Source organism: Cyprinodon tularosa, unplaced genomic scaffold (genome assembly GCF_016077235.1).
Source record: "Cyprinodon tularosa strain WSP-4 unplaced genomic scaffold, ASM1607723v1 ctg1051, whole genome shotgun sequence".
Classification (NCBI taxonomy): domain Eukaryota; kingdom Metazoa; phylum Chordata; class Actinopteri; order Cyprinodontiformes; family Cyprinodontidae; genus Cyprinodon; species Cyprinodon tularosa.
The window spans coordinates 13,674-34,039 of record NW_024037840.1 but is presented as its reverse complement, the minus strand read 5'-3'; the positions used below and the strand labels follow the sequence as shown (position 1 = coordinate 34,039).

The following is a 20,366-nucleotide window of genomic DNA, read 5'->3' as shown; positions in this document are numbered from 1 at the left end:
GTCCTCGCCATCATTCCATCCGGTTCTCGCCATCATTCCATCCGGTCCTCGCCATCATTCCATCCGGTTCTCGCCATCATTCCATCCGGTCCTCGCCATCATTCCATCCGGTCCTCGCCATCATTCCATCCGGTCCTCGCCATCATTCCATCCGGTTCCTCGCCATCATTCCATCCGGTCCTCGCCATCATTCCATCCGGTCCTCGCCATCATTCCATCCGGTCCTCGCCATCATTCCATCCGTTCTCGCCATCATTCCATCCGGTCCTCGCCATCATTCCATCCGGTTCTCGCCATCATTCCATCCGGTCCTCGCCATCATTCCATCCGGTCTCGCCATCATTCCATCCGGTCCTCGCCATCATTCCATCCGGTCCTCGCCATCATTCCATCCGGTCCTCGCCATCATTCCATCCGGTCCTCGCCATCATTCCATCCGGTCCTCGCCATCATTCCATCCGGTTCTCGCCATCATTCCATCCGGTTCCTCGCCATCATTCCATCCGGTCTCGCCATCATTCCATCCGGTTCTCGCCATCATTCCATCCGGTCCTCGCCATCATTCCATCCGGTCCTCGCCATCAATTCCATCCGGTCCTCGCCATCATTCCATCCGGTCCTCGCCATCATTCCATCCGGTTCTCGCCATCATTCCATCCGGTCCTCGCCATCATTCCATCCGGTCTCGCCATCATTCCATCCGGTCCTCGCCATCATTCCATCCGGTCCTCGCCATCATTCCATCCGGTCCTCGCCATCATTCCATCCGGTCCTCGCCATCATTCCATCCGGTCCTCGCCATCATTCCATCCGGTCCTCGCCATCATTCCATCCGGTCCTCGCCATCATTCCATCCGGTCTCGCCATCATTCCATCCGGTCCTCGCCATCATTCCATCCGGTTCCTCGCCATCATTCCATCCGGTCCTCGCCATCATTCCATCCGGTCCTCGCCATCATTCCATCCGGTCTCGCCATCATTCCATCCGGTCCTCGCCATCATTCCATCCGGTCCTCGCCATCATTCCATCCGGTCTCGCCATCATTCCATCCGGTCCTCGCCATCATTCCATCCGGTCCTCGCCATCATTCCATCCGGTCCTCGCCATCATTCCATCCGGTCCTCGCCATCATTCCACCCGCTTCTCGCCATCATTCCATCCGGTTCTCGCCATCATTCCATCCGGTCCTCGCCATCATTCCACCCGGTTCTCGCCATCATTCCATCCGGTCCTCGCCATCATTCCATCCGGTCCTCGCCATCATTCCATCCGGTTCTCGCCATCATTCCATCCGGTCCTCGCCATCATTCCATCCGGTCCTCGCCATCATTCCATCCTCAGCCTCCATCCGGTTCTCGCCATCATTCCATCCGGTCCTCGCCATCATTCCATCCGGTCCTCGCCATCATTCCATCCTCAGCCTCCATCCGGTTCTCGCCATCATTCCATCCGGTTCTCGCCATCATTCCATCCGGTTCTCGCCATCATTCCATCCGGTTCTCGCCATCATTCCATCCGGTCCTCGCCATCATTCCATCCGGTCCTCGCCATCATTCCATCCGGTCCTCGCCATCATTCCATCCGGCCACCCAATCAGAGCTTCCTAAACTTTGTCAGGATGATAATATTTCTGTTCTAACCAAACTAAAACCTCTAACCATCTAACATCGAACTAAAGCATCAAATCCATATTTTTCTTTGTATAACATTAAACTCATAGATCAGCTTTATTAGAGACATTTTAGTTTATTTCAGGACCAGCTGACATGTTGATCTGGGGCCCAAAGCGGGGCCCCGCCCCCACCTTTGCTGATAAAGATGAAAATAGTTTAGAATAATGTTGAAGCAACTGGAGGCATCATTACTTCAAGTCCGAGTCCGAGTCGTTCACTCAGGTTAGTTTCAAAGAACACAAACGCTCCATCATGAGAACATCAAGAATTATTTAAGTAATTAACCTAAAGAGAAGAAAATACTGAGACTGAACCGTTTTAGACCTTCGTTCATCATTTAATCCTTTAAATTCTGTTAATACGGTTTAATCTCGGCTTCATGCTGAATAACAAGTTTTCCTGCAGTTTGAACCACTATTTAGTAACTCGTTATTTAATTTTTCTCTCCTTTCATTTCTCTTTATTATATGGAAGCACGTTTTCCTTCTTTATTCCTAACAAAACTGCATCAAACATTTATCATAGAAGATCATCGTCTGCAAACATGATAAACGTCATAAATGAAACTGCTGGAACCTTCAGGGTCATAAATACGTCTGACGGGAAAACAGGCGGGACTTAGTGCAGCTCAAAGCATCCTGTAAGTTCAAGGAAGCAACCTGAAAGTTCTAGAAAGTAAAGGTTTGGTTAAAGACAGAGATGCTTTCCTCCAGGATCTGATGGAGAAAGATGAACATTCAGGTAAAGAACCAGTTTTAGAAAGCATCCCAGGGTGTCAGAAGGTTTCGGAAAGTTTAAAGCTGGTTTCCTGGTGTGAGAAGAACCAGTTGAGCTGTTGTTCTGGAGGAGCAGAGGAGAGTTTAGAGCATTAGGAGGAGACAGCAGGAGCAGCTTCCTTCTCCTCATGATTCGTCTGACATCAGAGAGTCGGAGGATTTCAAACATTAATAAAGAGCAAAAAGCAGGAAATGTTCTGCAGCTGCAGAGGAAACCACAAAACAAACAGCGCCTCATATTAGCAGAACTTTCTGCTCCTCAAAGCTCCAAAAACCTTCATCTGCCTCCTTTGTCTGAACTTTAATCACTGTTCAGAGCCCCCCCCCCCATCCCCCGAGCAGCAGCACAGATGGCGACACACACAGACATTAAGAGGGTCAGATGGCTGGTGTTACCCAGCATCCCAGCAGGCTGGCAGCAGCCAATCAGGGACTCCCGTGAGGAGTCGGGTGTGAGATTGTCAGCATACCACCTTGTTACCCTGGAGAATGCCAGAGCTCTTGATCCTGGGAACGACTCCTTACACACTGGATTATCCGGCGGCTTTGTTGCTCCACGCGCCTCACATCCCTCCGCTCTGCTTCTGCACACATTAACCTGCAGAACAGAATCTGTTAGACTAACATTCATTCATTAACAGCAGATATGAAGATGCTCGGCTTCTACTTCCTGTTACCAGCAGCACCTCAGTGGCCTCAATGATTCCCTTTTTAAATTCATTATTTCATATTTACATCATAAGAATTCACCGTGATTATTTAAACTAAAGAGACCGTTGCTCTAAATATAGCGTATCTAACGCTAGTGCTGTGTCAGGGCTTCTCGTTGCTGTTAGCCATTAACGCTAATGGACCAAAACTTCTCAGAGCAGCAAAATATCATTTTTTTATTCATTTATAGCCTTTAGAACTAGAACTAGCCTGGTTAAATATGGTGCTCTGACCTGCTAACCGTTGCTAAGCATGCTAACAGTGCTACAGACCAAAGATAGCTGTTTGGTGAGGGGGGGCTGTCCAGTGGCTGTTGCTGTAATAAAGCATCCGAAGCAGCAGATGGCGCTGTTGGGAAGTCTGAACATTTTTAGATCAATAAAGACATCAACTAATCAGAGAAGCTAATCCAGTAGTTAAAACTATGGCTGCATCCGACCGGCCGCTCTAACCCCTAAACATCACTACAGAGCGGGGACTCTATAGTGAACTTTATAGTGAACTTAGTGAACTAACCGATCAGACAGATGATCACTGCTTTTTGCTCCGTTGGTCACGTAACTCCTCCTCCACCGCACGGTGCCTGCACCATCTATGTTATTTGTTGCTGCTGTGATGATGTTTTTGAGAGTAGTCTTGTTTTCGGGACTAGCCTCGTTTTCGTGGCTAGCTTTATTTTTGAGACTAGCTTTGTTTTTGGGACTAGCCTTGTTTTTGAGACTAGCCTTGTTTTTTGGGGCTAGCCTTGTTTTATGGGACTAGCCTCGTTTTTGGGACTAGCCTTGTTTTTTGGGGCTAGCCTTGTTTTTTGGGACTAGCCTCGTTTTCGGGACTAGCCTTGTTTTTTGGGACTAGCCTCGTTTTCGGGGCTAGCTTTATTTTTGAGGCTAGCTTTGTTTTTGGGACTAGCCTTGTTTTTGAGACTAGCCTTGTTTTTTGGGGCTAGCCTTGTTTTTTGGGGCTAGCCTTGTTTTTTGGGACTAGCCTCGTTTTCGGGACTAGCCTTGTTTTTTGGGACTAGCCTCGTTTTCGGGACTAGCCTTGTTTTTTGGGACTAGCCTCGTTTTCGGGGCTAGCTTTATTTTTGAGACTAGCCTCGTTTTTGGGACTAGCCTTGTTTTCGGGACTAGCCTTGTTTTTTGGGACTAGCCTCGTTTTCGTGGCTAGCTTTATTTTTGAGACTAGCTTTGTTTTTGGGACTAGCCTTGTTTTTGAGACTAGCCTTGTTTTATGGGACTAGCCTCGTTTTCGGGACTAGCCTTGTTTTTTGGGACTAGCCTCATTTTCGTGGCTAGCTTTATTTTTGAGACTAGCTTTGTTTTTGGGACTAGCCTTGTTTTTGAGACTAGCCTTGTTTTATGGGACTAGCCTCGTTTTTGGGACTAGCCTTGTTTTTTGGGACTAGCCTTGTTTTTTGGGGCTAGCCTTGTTTTTTGGGACTAGCCTCGTTTTCGGGACTAGCCTTGTTTTTTGGGACTAGCCTCGTTTTCGGGGCTAGCTTTATTTTTGGGACTAGCTTTGTTTTTGGGACTAGCCTTGTTTTTTGGGGCTAGCCTTGTTTTCGGGAATAGCCTTGTTTTTTGGGACTAGCCTCGTTTTCGGGGCTAGCTTTATTTTTGAGACTAGCCTCGTTTTTGGGACTAGCCTTGTTTTCGGGACTAGCCTTGTTTTTTGGGACTAGCCTCGTTTTCGTGGCTAGCTTTATTTTTGAGACTAGCTTTGTTTTTGGGACTAGCCTTGTTTTTGAGACTAGCCTTGTTTTATGGGACTAGCCTCGTTTTCGGGACTAGCCTTGTTTTTTGGGACTAGCCTCGTTTTCGTGGCTAGCTTTATTTTTGAGACTAGCTTTGTTTTTGGGACTAGCCTTGTTTTTGAGACTAGCCTTGTTTTATGGGACTAGCCTCGTTTTTGGGACTAGCCTTGTTTTTTGGGACTAGCCTTGTTTTTTGGGGCTAGCCTTGTTTTTTGGGACTAGCCTCGTTTTCGGGACTAGCCTTGTTTTTTGGGACTAGCCTCGTTTTCGGGGCTAGCTTTATTTTTGGGACTAGCTTTGTTTTTGGGACTAGCCTTGTTTTTTGGGGCTAGCCTTGTTTTCGGGAATAGCCTTGTTTTTTGGGGCTAGCATTGTTTTCGGGGGAAGCTTTGTTTTCGGGACTAGCCTTGTTTTTTGGGGCTAGTCTCGTTTTCGGGGGAAGCTTTGTTTTCGGGACTAGCCTTGTTTAGGGACTAGGCTTTTTTTTGGGGAAAGCCTAATCTTCAGGGCTAGCCTGGTTTTGGGGGCAAGACTTGTTTTCGGGGCTAGTCTTGTTTTCGGGGCCAGCCTTGTTTTCGGGGCTAGCCTATTTTTCGGGGCAAGCCTTGTTTTCGGGGCTAGCCTATTTTTCGGGGCAAGCCTTGTTTTCGGGGCTAGCCTATTTTTCGGGGCAAGCCTTGTTTCTTAGCTATCCTTGTTTTCGGGGCTAGTCTTGTTCCATGTTTACGCTACTGATTAGCAACATGTGCTATAGATCTGACAGAATCAGCATTTTAACACATTTTGCTGTTGTGTCATAAATTCTTACGTCTTTTTATCTTATTATCTTAGCCTCTCTGCTGTTAGCTCTTGTTGCTAGTGCTGACCTTACACCTGAAAGAAGGGAGCTGGTTAGCCGGTTTTATTTGATAAACATAAATTACGTGTGAAGGTCGCTTTTTTTATTGAGTTGGGCTGTTTTGTTTCGTCCATTTTTTAGGCGTCATTTTGTGAAACAATTTTGCGGTTTGGGGGTTAGCCATGGCTAGCTCCTCCAAGCTATTGTTTTCTTTGTGTATTTTAGGAACGACAGCTTGCCATTAAGGTTAATGAACATAAGCAGGAGTTTAACTTTACTCACATGTTTTGGCGGTAAATTTTACTGGAGCTAATTTTATTTCCGCATTGATCTGAATGGACCGATCAGACATTATTATAATTATGATTATTATAAAGTCAAAGATCTGCTGCTAGAAAAGATATTCTGAGACGTAGCACAGATCTATAGATCATCTGGATGTGAGGACTGATGGTTCTATTATTTGGTGTGGATAGAAATGCTTCAAACAGAATGCTGCTCTGTGCTTTGCAGTCTCCTCAGCCTCTCCCTCCTCCTCTGCACTGCAGTTTCATATAAATTCTGGTGTGAACTTCCTCTAAAGTGAGGATCAAGCTTTAAGCCTCAATCCAATCATGTTTTCCTTCTGAGATACCTCCTCTCTCTGTCAGGCGTTTATCTTCCTCCCCTTCTATATTTCTCTATTTTCACTCCGCTGTGCCGCCTTCTTCCTCCACATCGGAAACCAAATGCTTTTTATTCTGTAACTCTGACTTTATTTCCAGCTTATCGTTTTTCCATTTTTATAGACGGAGCCAAACTGTTGGACAGATTCTGATCAGATCTGGGATCCAATCTCTGCCTCTGGGTCTCAGAGGAACATGGGAGGCAAGAACGGGAGAAAAAAGGAGGAAATGAATGAGGAAGAGGAATTATAAGGAAGGAAACATAGGAAGCATAAGACAAGGAATTAAAATAGAAATGAAATGTAGGGAAGAATGGAATAGCATAGAAGATAAGGGAATAGAATAGAAAAGAATAGAATAGAAAAGAATAGAATAGAATAGCATAGCATAGAATAGAATAGAAGGAGGAAGGGGTAGACTGGGGAAGGCAAAAGGAAAATAAATCAGAAATGAAAATGAAGGGAAAGAAGGAGGCAGAGAAGGAGGAAATATGGAGAAAAAAGACAGAATAGAAGAGAAGTGGGAGAGAGAGATGGATTTCCAGCAGGATGATGATGATGATGACGAAGATGATGAAGATGCTGCCAGAGGGAAGAAGTCAGAGATGGGAGGGTCAAGCGAAGGGCAGGAAGAGAGAGGGAGAGGTGGAGGCAGAGTGTCAGCCATGACAGATTTGTATTCCGCGGCGAGCGTCTGACCTTAGCGCCCCCCCCTTATCTCACACACACAGAAATGCTTTCAGTCCGTTACCTCCGTCTCTTCTTCTCTCCACACAAATCAACACGCCGCCCTCTCCATACATACGGCGGCTGTTGGACTGTGGAGGCATGAGGGGGGGTTGCCATGGCGATGAAAGCCTCTCTCTCCCCTCCTCCATCAACAGAGGAGTGTGTGGGACAGGTAGAGACACGTTGAGATGTTTGCTCTCTGCTGTGGAGATCCTTCCTGACGTCACGCTTCTCGCCTCTCAGCCCGCATCACTTCCTGTGCTTCACCTGAACTCAGAAACTTTGTGTCAAATAATCCCTGATTTAAAGTCAGAAATGATGCAATTCTCCTTAAAATCTGAACAAATACAACAGAAATGAAATGATTATCTAGAATCTATGTGGAATAGATCTACTCCTCGGTTCTCTGACCTTCCTGGAGTCTCCTGGTCGTTTCCATTTTCCGCTCCGCGTTCTCCTCCTTCCTCCTCTCACAGCTTCTGCTTCCTTTCCTCGTTTGTAACTCGGAGCGTCAGGAAAAACAAAACCAGCCACAGAGACAAACAAAGCGAGACACGGCGGCAGCAATCTGTCTGCCGAGTGTCGTGTCATCCTCAGCGAGTGGCAGGAGGCGACTCAGGAAGGCTTCAGAACAGCGGCGACGACATGTCAGCCCAGAAACCTCTGATTGATACGGAGAGCAGGCATTAGGATTCATCTGATGGTTCCTCCTACATCTCCGCCGTGATCCAGAGCAATCAGACCTGTTAGCTGGACTTTAGCTGCTTCGCTAATCAGTAGTTAAAGCGTCTAAACGAGGCAGAGAAGCCGAGCCTCCATGGGGAAGGCCTCCATTTCACTAAACTGTACTAAATGCCTTTTCTTTTCTATACACTCTGTGTATAGAAATGACTAAATAAGTCCTGGTCTAATAATCACACACACTGTTTTATTTAAAATACGCCCATGTGAACTACCTATATACATATATGTCTACCAGAGGCTCCTTCTCTGCTCATTCTACGTAATCCGTCTGTGATTGGCTACTTTTCAGGTGATCCAGCCAGGTCCACATGCTGCGGTGTAATGGTGTTATTTTTCTATCACTGCAGCGTAGCCTTCCACATAAAGTAGTGCTGCTCTGATGCCATTTTTTGGCGCCGATACCTGGCTGGTCAGAATCGGCCCGTACCGATACCTTCTGTTTGAAATTGATGTGTGTATCTATGAAGAACTGCAGACTACTGGGATGTAAAATAATCTCCATCATGGCTTCATGTCCAGCTGCTGCCTTCCTTAGTGAAGCAGGAAACAGACTAAAACAAAGAGAATCCAGGAGAACTTTTTATTTCCTCCCTGGAATGGATGACAATAGTTGAAGAAACTTTATCTCAGAATGATATCGGTGCCCCATTGGTTGGTACTCACCGATACCGATTACACCACCTTAGTGCTGGATCGCCCCCCCCCCCGATACTGGTGTCAGTATCAGTTTCAGTCCCCAAGGGATAGACTCTACAAGCCCATGGAGGGAGGATGGAATCATGTCTCCTGTTATTGAATCTTATAGAAAGTTAAAAATGCTCCTGGGAGGAGATGATGTTTTGTTTTGTGTGTTTGAGTATTAATTCTGACCTCATCTGATTGGCATTCTGGGCCGTAACCGGACGCCATGCGTCTCTCCTTATATCGTCCTTTTCTAAGTCAGGAGGCCTGACCGAAGCTCCTGCATCTGCTGTGGCTTTGCTCGCTTTAACTTCCTCATTCAGGAGTTAAAGTTTAATCATAGAATTTCAGATTTATTCTAATTAAACACTTTTGCTTCTGCTCAGCTTGATGGTTGTTTATCTGTTGACTCAAAAAGGATTTTTCTCCTTTTCTCTGAAACCTTTGGCTGCTTTTAAAAACCTCCTTTTTATAGAAACGTCCCCAGAAACAGAGAAGCTCCTCCTCCTCCCCCTCCTCCTCCTCCTCCTCCTCCTCCTCCTCTCAGGGAGCTGATCTTTCAGCCTTTATGGAGCTGAGAACATGAAGGTTGTCTGCGTCCTGACTGTCTGTGGAGCCATCGATCGGCCGCAGGGTGAAGGTTTGCGTCTCTCCACCTGCGGCGCGTCGCCTCGCTGAGTGCGTCCACATAGCTGTGTGCCGTCAGCATTGATCTCTCCTCGTCTGCACCTTCATCATCACTCAGGATGAAGGAGGGAATGAGTGTTTGGACGGAAAGCTGTTTTAGTCTGATTGCGACCATCATTGAATGAGTCCAGCATGGCAGAGAAGGAAGGAGGCCTTCAGAGGCCGCCGGTTCTTTCAGTGAAGGAGCGCTCGGTTCTGATGGAGATCCAATGATCTGCTGACGAATCAGATGAGCCAATCAAACCAGGACTGGATGGAAATCTCAGAGAAAAGGTTTTTTCCTGCAGCGTTTGAATGGAAAATATTTGACCTGGTGCCTGAAAATGATGGTTGGTGGATCTCTGAAGCTAAACTCCACAGTTTGTTCCTTCAGTGGCAAATAAAGCTTGAAGTTTGTTTCCATTTAAAGCTTCGTTAAGGAAGCAGGTCACTCTGGGGTTTCCCCCTGAAAACAGCCTCAGGCTGGTGGTAGCGGCGTCTGACTCACACCAACTCACCCTGACTCTCGTTGACTCATGCTGACTCACACTGACTCACACCAATTCACAACAACACACACTGACTCACACCAACTCACACTGACTCACACCAACTCACACTGACTCACACCAACTCACACTGACTCACACCAACTCACACTGACTCACAGTGGGTAAAGGTCACTAAATATGGCTTTTGCCCTAAACCCAACCATTACTGGTTCATATCTAACCCCTGACCCTAACCTGAACTCAGTTCACACCTTAGTCCTAACCCTAAAGCAGCATTTGTACCCATGGGGACCAGGCTTTGGGCCCCTGGAGGAGCAGTTGGGCCTCAGAATTAAATAAATCCTCACACACAAACTTAACCAAGTTTGTATTTCTGTTCATAATGAGACTTTCCATTGATTTCAATTCATTTTTGTGGCAGCATGTGAGCCTAACCCTGACCATTATAGTCCATTTAGAACCTTAACCTATATTTAATTCATACCATTCCTTTAAAAATGATGAATGGTAAAAATGGCCTGTACTTATATGGCGTTTTTTCCAGTCCGGAGAATTCACCAACGAGCTTTACTCTACATTCAGTCATTCACTCATTTACTGATGGTGGTGAGCTACACTGTAGCCACCGCTGCCCTGGGGCTCACTGACAGAAGCCACTCTGGCACCACTCTGACTCTCACTGGCTCCCACATGTGTCACGTTTACTCCCACATGGGTCACGCTGACTCCCACAGTGGGTCATGCTGACTCCCACATGTGCCACGCTGACTCCCACTGGGTCACGCTGACTCCCACTGGGTCACGCTGACTCCCACATGGGTCACGCTGACTCACACTGGGTCACGCTGACTCACACTGGGTCACGCTGACTCCCACTGGGTCACGCTGACTCCCACTGGGTCACGCTGACTCCCACTGGGTCACGCTGACTCCCACATGGGTCAGGCTGACTCACACTGGGTCACGCTGACTCACACTGGGTCACGCTGACTTCCACATGTGTCACGCTGACTCCCGCTGGGTCACGCTGACTTCCACATGTGTCACGCTGACTCCCACTGGGTCACGCTGACTCCCACTGGGTCACGCTGACTCACACTGGGTCACACTGACTTCCACATGTGTCCCGATGACTCCCACTGGGTCACGCTGACTCCCACTGGGTCACGCTGACTCCCACTGGGTCACGCTGACTCACACTGGGTCACACTGACTTCCACATGTGTCACGCTGACTCCCACATGGGTCACGCTGACTTCCACATGTGTCACGCTGTATCCCACTGGGTCACGCTGACTCACAGTGGGTCACGCTGACTCCCACATGGGTCACGCTGACTCCCACTGGGTCACGCTGACTCCCACGTGTGACGCTGACTCCCACTGGGTCACGCTGACTCCCACATGGGTCACGCTGAGTCCCACATGGGTCACGCTGACTCCCACATGGGTCACGCTGACTTCCACATGTGTCACGCTGACTCACACTGGGTCATGCTGACTCCCACATGTGTCACGCTGACTCACACTGGGTCACGCTGACTCACACTGGGTCATGCTGACTCCCACATGGGTCGCGCTGACTCACACTGGGTCATGCTGACTCCCACATGTGTCACGCGGACTCACACTGGGTCACGCTGACTCCCACATGGGTCACGCTGACTCCCACTGGGTCACGCTGACTCCCATTGGGTCACGCTGACTCCCATTGGGTCACGCTGACTCCCACATGGGTCACGCTGACTCCTACATGGGTCACGCTGACTCCCATTGGGTCACGCTGACTCCCACATGAGTCACGCTGACTCCCACATGGGTCACGCTGACTCCCACATGGGTCACGCTGACTCCCACTGTGTCACGCTGACTCCTACTGGGTCACGCTGACTCCTACTGGGTCACGCTGACTCCTACTGGGTCACGCTGACTCCCACAGGGTCATGCTGACTCCCACTGTGTCACGCTGACTCCCACTGTGTCACGCTGACTCCTACTGGGTCACGCTGACTCCCACTGTGTCACGCTGACTCCTACTGGGTCACGCTGACTCCCACTGTGTCACGCTGACTCCCACTGGGTCACGCTGACTCCCATTGGGTCACGCTGACTCCCACTGGGTCACGCTGACTCCCACATGGGTCACGCTGACTCCCACTGTGTCACGCTGACTCCTACTGGGTCACGCTGACTCCTACTGGGTCACGCTGACTCCCACTGTGTCACGCTGACTCCTACTGGGTCACGCTGACTCCCACTGTGTCACGCTGACTCCTACTGGGTCACGCTGACTCCTACTGGGTCACGCTGACTCCCACTGTGTCACGCTGACTCCTACTGGGTCACGCTGACTCCCACTGTGTCACGCTGACTCCTACTGGGTCACGCTGACTCCCACTGTGTCACGCTGACTCCTACTGGGTCACGCTGACTCCCACTGTGTCACGCTGAATCCTACTGGGTCACGCTGACTCCCACTGTGTCACGCTGACTCCAACTGGGTCACGCTGACTCCCACTGGGTCACGCTGACTCCCACTGGGTCACGCTGACTCCCACTGGGTCACGCTGACTCCCACTGGGTCACGCTGACTCCCACTGTGTCACGCTGACTCCTACTGGGTCACGCTGACTCCCACTGGGTCACGCTGACTCCCACTGTGTCACGCTGACTCCCACTGGGTCACGCTGACTCCCACTGGGTCACGCTGACTCCCACTGGGTCACGCTGACTCCCACTGGGTCACGCTGACTCCCACTGTGTCACGCTGACTCCTACTGGGTCACGCTGACTCCCACTGTGTCACGCTGAATCCTACTGGGTCACGCTGACTCCCACTGTGTCACGCTGACTCCTACTGGGTCACGCTGACTCCCACTGGGTCACGCTGACTCCCACTGGGTCACGCTGACTCCCACTGGGTCACGCTGACTCCCACTGGGTCACGCTGACTCCCACTGGCTCACAGATAATCAGTGAAAGCACCAACAGTCTTACAGCAGCAGTTCTCAGCTCTCACATCATGTTAGGAGAACCTGGAGACCTCAGGCTGGGCACCAAGCCAGAACTCTCCACCTTCAGGACAGCATCAGTACCAACTGAAAAATGGAACAGATTTCCATTTGGCAGGAGTTTCCCATCAGAGGACAGGAGGACCTGGAAAGTTTCTATGAAGGTGGATTCTACAGCAGCTGGCTGAAATGAGGCCTGAAATTGAGTGCAGAAGAAGAAAGTGACGGCGAGTGAACAGCGTCACGCAGGATGGAGCTGGAGATGTGATGGAAGGAGTTTAATAACTGATGAGGAGGAGCATTAAGCCCTTCATCTCCTCACTGCTTATCAGCTAAAGTTAACATATAGTTAGAGATCTACATTAGATATATCTAGATATACTTCCTATATCTATATTTGCTCCAGGACCACACTGCTCAGATCATCATCCTCTTTAGCAAACACCGTTACATCCAGGAGACGGGCCCCCATTAGAACCAGTTCATGGTACCGAGCAGAACCACCAGAAACCAGACTGGATTCCAGTCCGTCACACAACAGGAACTGGTAAATAAAACCTTCCTGGTTTCACTGGTTCCTGGTAGCTGAACCTCTCTATGCTTTTTAGATCAGAGTGCCTGTCTAGGGTCGCCATAGCAACCAGTGCCTCGGCTCTTCCTTTGGTTCTGGTTCTGCATCAATCCCTCATCCTGTTAGCAGAACTATCTGGATCTGCATCGTTTCTGTGAAAGAACGCAGGAAGTTCTGATTGTTGTTTCATCAGAGAAACGCTGTCTGCTGATTGGTCCTCTGCTCCAGCAGGGAGGTAGGCAGCCATGTTTGTCCTCCACCTCTGAAGGCCGTTAAGAATTAGAACATCTGGATCTAAGTTGTTCTGGAAGGAACCATCAGAACCGGAGCGCTGCGTGTTTCGGTTCTGCTGCAGTCAGATAAAGATCCTCCAGAGCCAATCTGAATGCAGAGCAGCTCTCAGAGACGCGTCATTTTCAACAATCATTCACATTGTTTTCTGGCTCTTCCTCTGTCATGTCCGACTCTGTAATTTACCTCCTCTGCCTATTTTCGGCAGAAAGTGATGCTTTACTGCTCAGTGGGCTGGATGGTTTCTTGTGTGTGTGCCGGGTCACCGATCAGGAACAAATCCGCCCTTCACACCCTGAAATCTCATCTCCTGCAAAAGAGAGGAGGTGTGTTAAAGCTCCCCTGTTTTCATCCTCCCTCCCTCCCTCCCTCCCCCCCCTCCCCACTTTTCATTCTTCTCTCACTCCCTCCTCTATTTATTTGTCTCCGTCACGTCCTCCAGCATCTCTCGCCGCGTTATTTTCCGCAGCTTTTACTTCCCTCACCTGCTCTCTCCATCTCCTCCTTCCTCTCGCTCTTTAAGAGCAAAAACAAATTGTGAGATGTCGGTGCGAATCGGCCGAAGCCTTATTGACACGTCCTCGGACGGACAAAAGCGTTTAAAGTCTCTGCAGACTGTCTTGATCTCTGACCGGGAGGATAAATTGGATTTTTCTCAGCTTCTCTTGGCCGAGTGCAGCAGGGAGCAGGACATTCGATAGAGGCACTTTGCTTTAAAGATGATGCTTTCACACCTTTCCTTTGTGCTCCGTTATCTAGAAAACACTGATTTAAATGTCACACATTCCAACCTGCTGGTAAATCAGCAGATTATTGGATTTTAGGTTTTCTGTCTTAAAGCTTAAAATCTGTTTCTTTGCCTAATTTCTGACTCTGCATAGAAAGATGATTCTTAGAGCGAATCAGGGAGGCGTTTCCCAAAAAGGAAGTTTTCCTTTGTTGCCAACAAGCATAACATTATGACCACTGCAAGGAGAACAGCTTTTCTCTTAGTCCTGGACCTGGGGAGGACAAGGACACGTCCTTCTTTGAACTGTGTCGGGTCGTACCCTGATGAAGATGATGAGTATGATGCTGAGGATAATGATGATGATGATGATGGGGCCTCTGAGGTAATGGGGCCACAGCGTTCTGCTCTTAAATTAAATCTCCTTTAATGAAAGTTGAACTAACGGCTGTTATCCTAAACAGCCATGGGTTCGTATTTCCAGGGAATAATTGAATTAACCTCCGATTGCAGCAAAATGAGCCTCAGATCTTCCAATCAGGTTGAAACGACCTTAATGTCTTGTTTTCTTCAGACGCTGTTATTTTTTCCAAATAGGCTCAGCGATGTTTTCACCCTCAGACCCAGAAAACAAACTCATGATCTGGTTTTTTCCCGGGATAATGACGGAAACGGCTCCTCCTGAGGAAGTCAGAACTTTTCATTTCATGGTTTTAGTTCATTGTTTCCTCGTGAGGCTTTTAAGGCTGACGGGGAACAGATGTAATAAAGGTTCAGACCTTACAGATCACATTTAAACTCAAATATTCAACCAAGTTTTGGGAAATTTGACAAAATTTCCTTCCTGCCATTTAATGTTGCCTGAAAAACCCTAAATATATTAATGCAGAACTACTTTCATAACGTAGACTTTCTGTTTTATCCTCGTATAATTTCATCTGTTTGTTTCCTATTCTATTATTTTTTAAGCATTCCAGCTGCCTGCAGGAATCCTGCGTTCTCCTGCACTGATTCAGTTCTCCGACATCAGAGAACATTCATTATTGCAGCGCAGGAGCCGCTCTTTATTCCACCAACCGTTTAATGTCAGACGATTAACTATGAAATAAAAAGGAAAATAAAAGTCCAGCTCCTTCAGCAGGGAATCATTTCCAAACTGTTCTCCTGAGAAACGATTAAACGATCCCAGGTCAGCAATGAGCAACGTTCCCAATTCTCACACTGGGAAAATACTTTATATTAGCGAGAAGGACTTAACCACAGTAATAGGCAATAATTAATGATCAAATGACTTTAATACTTAATATTAATCCCCCTATACGCAATATTTAAGATGGAAGGAAGAGCAATGATCCCAGGAGCAGAGAAAGAAGAAAGAGGCTTTTTATAAACATTTAAAAACCGAAAGATTGATTAACGGTATTAGAACTAAAGACTGAAGTTCGTAAACCAACAGAAGAGCTGATCAGAGATGATGAGGAGGTCAAAGGTGAAGCAGGTGTGTGAGGAGAACTGATGCTAACCGGATGTTTGGTTAGCTAGCTTTCTCTCATGGAGCTGTGCGCCGCGTTGTTTCTGATATATGCCTTTAAACTAACGCCACGTCTCATGGATGAAGACGGATACCTCACTGCCTGAGTGGCGCTGATAGCGTATGCTAATGCTAACTTTAGCGTACTAATGTCGCCATGAGCTGGGCTAGCAGCACATCGCTCTAGCTGCTACTACAACATTAATGTTAATGTAAATATATTTTATTTAGGGAAATAATTCCAGTTAACGTAGAAAAGCTAAAATTTTATAGCTTTATTTACCAGCTATGGCTACACCTAAAGAAATAACTTCATTATAAAATGGTCATGGTGTTTTCACTTCTACAGTTTCACAGCAAATCAAAGATGAGGGCCGTCCGCTCTCACCCACTGGGTGTGAGACTCACGCCTCCCAGTGTGTTCACACGCTCTCACTCCAGATCCAGTTTGACACGCTAAAAAATAACATTTAAACTCAACTCCATTCCACTTATGTATAAAATACCATGCTGATAAAAATCCAGACCGTGTTTTCCACACAACCTTCGTGCTAACAGATGAAGAAAGGTCCGCCTCAGATCCAGTCCGTATATTTGCACCAGCCCACTTATTCACTGCACCATATATGGAAAAATGACCGGCAGGTACTAGTATTACTCGTATTACTAGTAATACGAGTAATACTAGTATTACTCGTATTACTAGTTCAGTCATTTGAACTTTTATCTCATCGTATCTGGAATAAGATAATTCACTTTGTCAGTGAATGAAGATTTGAAGCAACGTATTACTTTAGTAAATATGTATGAAATAAAATAAGGGGGGTGGGGGCGGCCTAGTGGTTAGGACAAAGAATCAAGAGGTCCTGAGTTCGAGTCCCACTCCCACAGACTGCCAGTCTGGGTCCCTGAGTAAGACCCTTAACCCCCCACTGCTCCCTGGCGCCGCACAGTGGCAGCCCACATAGATTAAATAATTATTGCTTAGTCTAGTTGAATAATCTCTGGTTTAGATTTAGGATGAATCAAACCAACTCAGATGTTTACATTCTTAAAGCTTTGCCTCACAAACAATCAGGAGCTTCACAATAAAGGAAAAGAATAAATAAAGGAGAGTTTTAATCTACAACGTCCCAGAAGGTCTGAATGGTTCAGCTGTTTGTCAATTGTTAAAAAAAAAAAAACATAAGATAATGAGTGAAGACTTTTAATCCTTAGTCTATAAGCAAATATTCTGCACAGTGTAGTTTGAACAGGAATCGATTGCTCTGGTTCCTGTTAGTGTCAGTAATCCAGTAAGAACTTATTAGTTCCCCGTTGGTTCCACAAAAGTTAAAAACAATCCACTGGAACCACACAGGAAAATTCCTCAATTCATTTTGAATTAAAAAAGCTTCCAGGATGGGAAGAGAAACGTCTTCAAACTTGGAAACAAAGTCGAGTTGATTGATTTTAACTTTCCTGGAATAATTCTGACCTGAATGACTGAAAATCTAAACCAAAACATTCCTCATTGGTTATTTTACTTGAACTGCAGAGAATAATTATTAAACATAGTTGTGAAATTCTTAGTTTAAAGTTTATTTAAGATGCAAGTATTTTAGTAGGGCTCATTCTTCTTTACTTCAATTCTCTGAAAATCACCCGAATATAGAAAATAATGGAGATTATTTTTACATTTTTCCACATAACTACACTTACTGATTGTTATTATAATTAAATATAATTTCATTGATCCAAATTTAAATTATTAAATAAAAAATTAGAAAAACAGAGGCTGAATAGTTCAGTATGGATATAAATTCAGGATGTTAGCTTTAGCATGCTAATGCTAATAGCTCAAGCTCATCCACATGTTGAACAAATAATTTCTAATTTAGTTTAATAATATCATAAAATAACATATGTGAGGTAGAAATTAAAGATTTCAATTTATCATTTGAACTTTCAGCCTGATATAAAGTAATTTAGGATTAATGCTATAAGGGGGTTAGCTTGAGGATGCTAATGCTTAGCTCACTGTATATTTAAATGAAATTATTTTATAGCATGTTTTGGGTTAATATTTAGGTTTAAGTTCTGATTTCTAAGTATTAAAAACCTAGTGATTAATTGTAGCATGTGCTAGTTTAGCATTGCATTAGATTTACAATTACATAGAGTTAGCTTTAATCTACTAGCAGAAACACCTGCTTGAGTTATTTTAGCACCTTAGCTAAATGTGTTTTAGCATGTTTTATCAAAAGTGTCTGTAAAATAATGGTAACAGCAGGACTAGCGCTATCATGCTAGTGTTGCCCTTAATTAGCATGCTAACACTGATCCAGTTGCCCTTAATTAGGATGCTAACACAGATCCAGTTGCCCTTAACTAGCATACTAACACTGATCCAGTTGCCCTTAATTAGCATGCTAACACTGATCCAGTTGCCCTTAATTAGCATGCTAACACTGATCCAGTTGCCCTTAATTAGCATGCTAACACTGATCCAGTTGCCATTAATTAGCATGTTAACACTGATCCAGTTGCCCTTAATTAGCATGCTAACACTGATCCAGTTGCCATTAATTAGCATACTAACACTGATCCAGTTGCCCTTAATTAGCATGCTAACACTGATCCAGTTGCCCTTAATTAGCATGCTAACACTGATCCAGTTGCCCTTAATTAGCATGCTAACACTGATCCAGTTGCCATTAATTAGCATGTTAACACTGATCCAGTTGCCCTTAATTAGAATGCTAACACTGATCCAGTTGCCCTTAATTAGAATGCTAACACTGATCCAGTTGCCATTAATTAGCATGTTAACACTGATCCAGTTGCCCTTAATTAGCATGCTAACACTGATCTAGTTGCCCTTAATTAGCATGCTAACACTGATCCAGTTGCCATTAATTAGCATGTTAACACTGATCCAGTTGCCCTTAATTAGCATGCTAACACTGATCCAGTTGCCATTAATTAGCATGCTAACACTGATCCAGTTGCCCTTAATTAGCATGCTAACACTGATCCAGTTGCCCTTAATAAGCATGCTAACACTGATCCAGTTGCCCTTAATTAGCATGCTAACACTGATCCAGTTGCCATTAATTATCATGTTAACACTGATCCAGTTGCCCTTAATTAGCATGCTAACACTGATCCAGTTGCCATTAATTAGCATGCTAACACTGATCCAGCTGCCCTTAATTAGCATGCTAACACAGATCCAGTTGCCATTAATTAGCATGCTAACACTGATCCAGCTGTGATTTCTGTTTGATCCGCCATTATTTTTCTTAACGATGACGTTTTATTGTTGCTGATTTAATTTTAATCCCAGTCGCTCAGAAGTCTAACCCTAAGTGATCAAAGGTTTATTTATTAAGCTCAGCTTTATTCATAATTCATTCATATATTAGAACATTTATAAAATGTTTTTTTTAATACTTCCTAGATGTGTTGATGAATGTATTAACTCTTTAAATGCTGCGTTTTCTTCTGTGATCTTCTTTACCACTCTTCTTCCTCCTTCTCTTCCTTCTTGTCTCTTTTACTTTATTTTACATCCTTTATTTGCTGACATCATCGGCCCTTTTTATTTTCCTGTCTCCCTTGCTTGCGTCCTGTCCCCCCCCCCCGTCTTTTTGTTGTCCTTTAAATGCTTCTCCTCCCTCCCGCTTCATCATCCCTTCCTTCCTCCTGGATGAACTGTTAACAGAGGCCACACCCACTCAGTATGGCCCCGCCCTCACAACCCCTCTTCCTCCTTCTGGCACCCCTTTGACTTACTCCTCCTCCTCTGATCCCCCACCAGTGTCCCCCAGCCCAGGCGTAGCCCTCCCCTCTGCCCCCCGGGACCTGGTCCCTGTACTAGTGTCCAGCCGATTCGTCCGGCTCAGCTGGCGCGCCCCAGAGGAGAGCGGCGGAGGCGTGCAGACCTACGGCGTTTACTATTCCCAGGATGGAGTTGACAGGTAGGATGAGAAGGAAGTTTAATTCTTGGTTGTTGGATTACAGATTACAGATTACAGATTATAGCAGCCATCATCGGCTTCTGGCCTGTAAATAATCTCTACTACTTAGAAGGTCCAACATTCCAACATCAATAAACCATGGAGCTAAACTGGGGCCAAAAATTTGAAAAACTAAAATTGTCATTTTTTTACTTTCGGCTTCAAACTTATGGGCCTGTTTTAGCATGGGGGGCGGGGCTTCAGGAAACAGGGTGTAGAATCATGACTGGCAGGGTTCTGTCAGACCAGCATACGCCATCAGACCACCATACGCCATCAAACCAGCATACCCATCAGGCCAGCATACCCCATCAGACCAGCATACCCCATCAGACCAGCATACCCCATCAGACCAGCATACCCCATCAGACCAGCATACGTCATCAGACCAGCATACCCCATCAGGCCAGCATACCCATCAGACCAGCATACGTCATCAGACCAGCATACCCCATCAGACCAGCATACCCCATCAGACCAGCATACA

At 46.2% G+C, this 20,366-nt stretch overlaps 1 protein-coding gene across 1 annotated transcript in view; it reads left to right on the top strand.

Moving 5' to 3' along the window:
• Positions 1 to 20,366, top strand: part of LOC119783698 (netrin receptor DCC-like) — a 126,658-nt gene that overhangs the window by 93,192 nt on the left and 13,100 nt on the right. The window contains exon 8 of the mRNA XM_038285340.1: positions 19,585 to 19,840. Coding sequence (XP_038141268.1) covers positions 19,585 to 19,840 — 256 coding nt within the window. The remainder of the gene's footprint in view (positions 1 to 19,584; positions 19,841 to 20,366) is intronic.